General features: G+C 45.1%; 1 protein-coding gene across 1 annotated transcript in view; it reads left to right on the plus strand.

The window, feature by feature from the left end:
- Nucleotides 1-234, plus strand: part of LOC143940144 (zona pellucida sperm-binding protein 3-like) — a 33,365-nt gene extending 33,131 nt beyond the window's left edge. Inside the window, exon 10 of the mRNA XM_077461234.1 lies at nt 101-234. Within this exon, the coding sequence (XP_077317360.1) occupies nt 101-234 (134 nt within the window). The remainder of the gene's footprint in view (nt 1-100) is intronic.
- Nucleotides 235-6,330: the final 6,096 nt, after the last annotated feature.

Here is a 6,330-nt window from a genome sequence, read left to right on the forward strand (position 1 = left end):
ATAGAGTAACTTGTGGATTTTTTGAATCCCATTCATTTTTATGGTAAACTTGACTGCTGATTCTAGAAGGCTATTTATGGGCTGTTTTTTTCTGTTGCAGGCTTTTCTATGCCACCTGCTGTTGAAGCACTTTCCCTGGAGCTGGCTGTTCTTTTGCTGCTGTGCATTGGCATTGTACTGTATGGTCGGTCCAAGCAAAAAAAGACTGAACGCTGCCTTGTTACTGAGCACTGAAATTATCATTTTTTTTTTTTTTTTTTTTTTTAATAAAGTCTTTTCAATATGGCCTCTCTGGTTTTAGTTTGTTTCAGATGTATCAAACTCCTTCTTGCAGTACAGTGCTCATAAATTGGTTGGTATTGGGCCAAAAGCAGTGGATGTGAGGCTTATACAGGGAGGACTATGGTGTCCAGCTCTAGTCAGTTCATGCATAAAAGGCCAAGATTGTGGCACACTAAACTTCCTGCTTTAAGAAAAACAGGTTTACTTTTACACAAATCATCGATGGCAAAACCTAGAGTTCAGCTTTGTTACACTTTGTTTGGGCTAGCTTGGCCCAAGCAAACTATGTCCCTCAGTAAAATGTGAGGATGCTGGATGTGCAGTATGCTTTATGCAACCTCGGCTACATACAGTTTATTGTAGTTTTACAGAATAACAATAAGTATTGAACGGTGTCATACATCAGTAGATTGAAAATCGGTTACCGATACATACTTGTTATCAGAATACAAACAGTTGCGAACTATTTCAACAGTGAAGCACAGTATAATTGCTGGGAGGAAGGCTGAGAACGGTGTCATGCCACTCCAGACACCCCATCTGGGAACTAACTGTGTCTGGAGGCGGCAGACAACCCCTTCCCGAGTGTGCATTATAAGTCGATGCAGGAAAAACCTAGAACTTAACTGAAAGAAGGGGAGAAATAATAATAAAAAAAAAAAAAAACAGTTACCAACATAGGTCCCTAGTTTATAGTGTCGACAGTACATCAGTTGATTACATAAGAACTAGAACCCGATGTTGTGTGCAGGTAATTTGAAATACAATTCTGCCAATACATGGGGGTGCAATGGGTTACAGTAGGAGGTGCAGGAATCCTACGTATTATGTGACCGAGAAGTCATTCCAGCTCTATGCTTCTGGGATCCTTGACCCAGGACTCCCAGCTTTTGTAAAATTTTCCTGTAGTCATGTGAGCCTTGGCGAAGCTGTATTCCAATTTAAAATTATCATTTAGAATTGTGATCACTTCCTGAATGGAGGGGGGAGATGGTTTCTTCCACTTTCTAGCAAGTGCCAATCTTGCGGCTATGAGTATATGGGTGGCTACGGTTGGCTACATACAGTTTATGCCAAACGGTGTTCCAGATGCGACTTGAGACCTTCCTATCTCATACCTGGAACACACTAAAGTCTATCTGGTGCTCAGCCAATCCAAGAAAGTGATGTATTCTAGCAATCAATACACAGCTTTCTCTGGCTGAGTCGCAGGTTGACAGTAGCCTGCATATGACCCAGCCAATCAGAGGAAGCTTTGTATTCATTGAATACTAGGCTTTCTCTCCTTTGGCTGAGTGCCAATCAGACTCCCTAGTCTTGGCTTGAACCTGGAACACTATGCTGTAAGAACACTCGGCTACATACAGTGTTTATCTCGCATCCAGTGGCCTCGCATGTTGGTGAGGGGCAGTTTGTTTGGGTCAACTTGGCCCAAACACTATGTAAAGAGCGATCTTAAAGCTGAACTCCAGATTTTTGCTACAGACAGATGATGTGAATAACATTGATTATCTTGTTACAATGGCATATGAAAGTCGCTGGGATGTACTGGGCAGCAAGTAAGTGTGTGGCGTTTGTTTTTCCAAAAAAAACAGACATTGCAGTAGTTTTACATGGGGTTGCAGACTGGTCGGGATGCCCATGCTGATCACATCCACATCCACAAGCACCTCCATTGGGCACATGACCTCTACAATTAGACCAATGAAAGAAGGTTGCCTGGTCTGAATCTTACCTGGGGAACAGTTGGCACCAGTATGTAGTATGGAGGGGAGGAGAAAAGTTGGTGTGATGCTTTGGTAATAGTGTGGCATTTGGTAGCACAGCCTCGGATACAAATAAATCAAATCAATGTGGATACAACTAATGTATAGTAAAGTTTAAATGTGAGTTAATTAAAGTGACTGGATTCAATCTTCAAACGTTAAACTCCAAGCCATCTTTATATTCAAAAATTATAACTAGTAAACTCGCAAGTGCACTTGCACCTCAGTGCAGCATAGCATGCTCACAGAACTCTCACCTCCAAATACTGTATTTACCTAATCACTAAAGGCTTATATTAATCTAACATGTGAGTACGCCCCTCATATTTTTGTAAATTGGCTAATAAGTACATCATAATTGATCAAGTGTGTGTGTGTGTGTGTATATATATGTATATATATATATATAATATATATATATATATATATATATATATATATATATATATATATATACTCGAGTATAGGCCGACCCGAATATAAGCCGAGGCCCCCAATTTACCCCCAAAAAAACTGGCAAACTTATTGACTCGTGTATAAGCCGAGGGTGAGACATGCCTGTCCATCCCTGTGTGTCCGTCCATCCATCCCTGTGTGTGTGTGTGTCCATCCATCCATCCATCCCTGTGTGTGTGTCCATCCATCCATCCCTGTGTGTGTGTGTCTCCATCCATCCATCCCTGTGTGTGTGTCTCCATCCATCCATCCATCCCTGTGTGTGTGTGTGTGTGTCTCCATCCATCCATCCATCCCTGTGTGTGTCTCCATCCGTGTGTGTGTGTGTGTGTGTGTGTGTGTGTGTGTGTCCAGCCTACCTTTGTCCCGAGCCTCCGTCCCGTGCCTTGCCTCCTTGCCTCCGTCCCGTGCCGTGACTTGCCTCCTTGCATCCGTCCCGTGTCGTGCCGTGCCTTGCCGCCGCCGTCCCGTCCCGTCCCGTGCCGTGCCTTCCCTTGCCTCCGTCCCGTGCCCTCTTCGTCGGCGGCCATTGTAAAGTTCAAAAGCTGCGCCGCCGCCTTCGCCTGTGATAGGCGGAACACTGAATTTCCCAGCAGCCTGTGTTCCGCCTATCACAGACGTCGTATCATCCTCGTCCGTAGTACGAGGATGATACGATGTCCGTGATAGGCGGAACACAGGCTGCTGGGAAATTCAGTGTTCCGCCTATCACAGGCGAAGGCGGAGCCGGAGGGGCGGCTTTTGAATAGAATGGCCGCTGTCTGTCTGCTCGACACGCTGATCGAGCGGGCAGACAGCGATGACTCGAGTATAAGCCGAGGGGGGCACTTTCAGCCTCAAAAAAGAGGCTGAAAATCTCGGCTTATACTCGAGTATATAATTACACAATGCCTTGCAAAAGTATTCACCCCCCTTTAGCATTTTTTTTTTTTTTGTTGCCTCACAACCTTGGATGCATAGATAGTTTGAGGATATGCATCACTTAATTTACAGAACATACCCACAACCTGGAAGATGTTGTGGGGTGTGTTGGTGGTTTTTTTTTTTTTTTTTTTTTGTTAGTGAAACAAACAAATAGGACAAAATAACAAAGTCAACATGCATAACTATTCCCAGTTCTGACTGCTGAAAAACATCCCCACAGTGAAACATGGTGGTGGCAGCATCGTTCTGTGGGGATGTTGGACATTATTTCACTAATTATGTGACTTCTGAAGGTAACTGGTTGCACCAGAGCCAATTATCAGTTTTTATTTCTGAAAAATAGTACATATTTTTTCTAATGTTACTTCAACAGACTATTCTGATCCATCACATATAATTCAGATTAAAAAAAAAAATATTGCACTAATGGCTGTAATGTAACAAAATGGGTAAAAAGCCAAGGGGGTGAATACTTTTGCAAGACACTTTGCCATAGATTGTAGACACTATAATGTTGACCTAAAACCTTCTGTGGTTAAAACGGCTGAGTCAGGCAGCTAGTACCAATCATCATGGTTTCTAACTATGAACACAAGCAAGCTGTCAAATTTAACAAACCTTGCAGAGGCAACAGCAGCCTGCAGATGGCAGTGTGCTTTTGTTTTAATAACATACTTTAAAGGGGTTGTAAAGGTTCGCTTTTTATTTTCTACATAGGTTCCTCTAAGCTAGTGCATTGTTGGTTCACTTACCTTTTCCTTCGATTTCCCTTCTAAATGTTTTTTTTCTTTGTCTGAATATCTCACTTCCTGTTTCTCCTCAGTAAACTTCACACCATCATCTGAGCTGGTGGTTAGTCAGCCAGAACAGCTTACTGAGGAGGAACAGGAAGTGAGAAATTCAGACAAAGAAAACAAAGAAAAAAAACATTTAGAAGGCAAATTGAAGGAAAAGATAAGTGAACCAACAATGCACTAGCTTAAAGGAACCTATTTAGAAAATAAAAAACGAACCTTTACAAACCCTTTAAGCCTTACTGTTAGATTTTTTTTTAACCCCTTCCTGCCTAAGGGTAAAACAAAGCTTAATGCCCAAGCCCAATTTGGCAACTGACATGTGTTGTGGTGATATGTACGGTTTTACCCAACTACTTTAAGCATCCAGGTGGATTATACCTTGTTTTTTCAGGACAAATTGAACTTTCGTATGGTAAAGGATATCTCCTGATTTGGAAAAAAATATTTTCATCTAAGGAAAACTGGTGCGCTCCCAGCACCGAGACCAGGATCTCGCAATCTCTAGTGCTCAGGACCTGGAACACCCAATTCTGGGTCACCTGATTGCTGTGATGGTATTATTGACTGGTCACTGTGATACCCAATCAGAGGCTGTGAAACGCACCCCTGTGTTTTCTGTGAATGGATGAGACAGGTACATTGTGTCCTTGCAGAGATGGGGAGGGGGGCGAGAGAACAAAACCTGGATCAAAGTTTGATCCAGGCCAGCCCCAGGGTTCATATTCATGCGCGATCCCAGCACAAAGGGCGATATGCAGATTTGCGGCCTCACGGAAAAAAAGCCCAGTCTAGCGGGGCTGCATATTTCCGTACGGTCAGCATGAAAGGGGTCTACTACTATAAGGGTTAGTCAGCTGTTTCTATAAGAGCTTGGTCATGCATGTGTTGATTTATGAAGAATGAAGCAATGCTCATTAAGGTGAAAGGTTTATTTAAAAAAAAAAAAAAAACCAATCATACATACCTCCACTGTGCAGCTCTTTTTGCAGAGTGGCCCCAATCATCTTCTGGGGTCCCCCCGGTGGCTCTCGCGGCTCCTCCCCACATCAGATAACCCCCTAGGAGAAGCGCTCTCCCGGGGGTCTTACCTTGTGGGCGCACTCCCGGGGGTCTTACCTTGTGGGCGCACTCCCGAGTCCATCCATAGTTGCCGAATGTATGACTCTGCCCGGTGTCCCCATCATTGGATTTGATTGACAGCAGTGGGAGCCAATGGCTGCACTGCTATCAATCTATACAATCAAGAGCCGAGAACCCCAGAGATGCTGGGTCAAGTTCAGGGGCCCAGGTAAGTAAAAGGGGGGGGGGGGCTGGTCACTGCCAGGTGTTTTTTTTTTTGTTTGTTTTTTTTTGTTTTTGCATTCTATGCATTAAGGTGAAAAAACACTAAGGTTGGGGCGTGGCCTGGACAGCAATGGAGTAGGACGCTTGTGACCTGAGCTCCGCTCCTACCGCGATCTCCTGCAGTGATCCTGAGTGCCCACTGACTATTTTACCTGCGACTCCGGTGTTATACCCGCTACTCCCCTGTGTAACTTGGGACAATGTCTCCGACGAAGAAACAGTCTGCAGCGGCGGCTTCACTTGAGAAATTCCGGCGGGACCACGAGGGCCAACATGGCGGACAGTCCCCTCCGGCTGCAGAACCTGCTGCCTCGGACACGGTGAAGGTGTTCAAGGCGATTTCTACCTGCCAGGCCACACTGACATCTAAGCTTGAGGAGGTTAAGGTAGACCTCTCACTTATCCGACAGGACATGGCTAAACTGCGGGACAGAGTGAAGGAAACTGAAACCCGGATCAGTCAGGCTGAGGATGTCCTATTCCCTCTGCAGCATGCCCAGGAGGATGTGCAAAGACAGCTCCAGCAGCTGGCTCAGAAACAGGACGACCTCGAGAATGGGGCCCGCAAATCTAACCTACCAGGGGGCTCTGAGGGGGCTGACCCGGCGACATTTCTGGAATCTCTCCTGATTAAGACCTATGGTAGGGAGGCTTTCTCTACCTCCTTTATCATTGAACGGGCTCACAGAATGCCCGCCCGCCTCCGGAGGGGGCACCCCCCCCCCCCCCCCCCCCCGTACGTGCATTGCTAAGCTGCTAAA

The sequence above is a fragment of the Lithobates pipiens genome, unplaced genomic scaffold (genome assembly GCF_037356315.1).
Source record: "Lithobates pipiens isolate NorthernLeopardFrog02 unplaced genomic scaffold, aLitPip1_a1.2 Scaffold_3, whole genome shotgun sequence".
Taxonomy (NCBI): domain Eukaryota; kingdom Metazoa; phylum Chordata; class Amphibia; order Anura; family Ranidae; genus Lithobates; species Lithobates pipiens.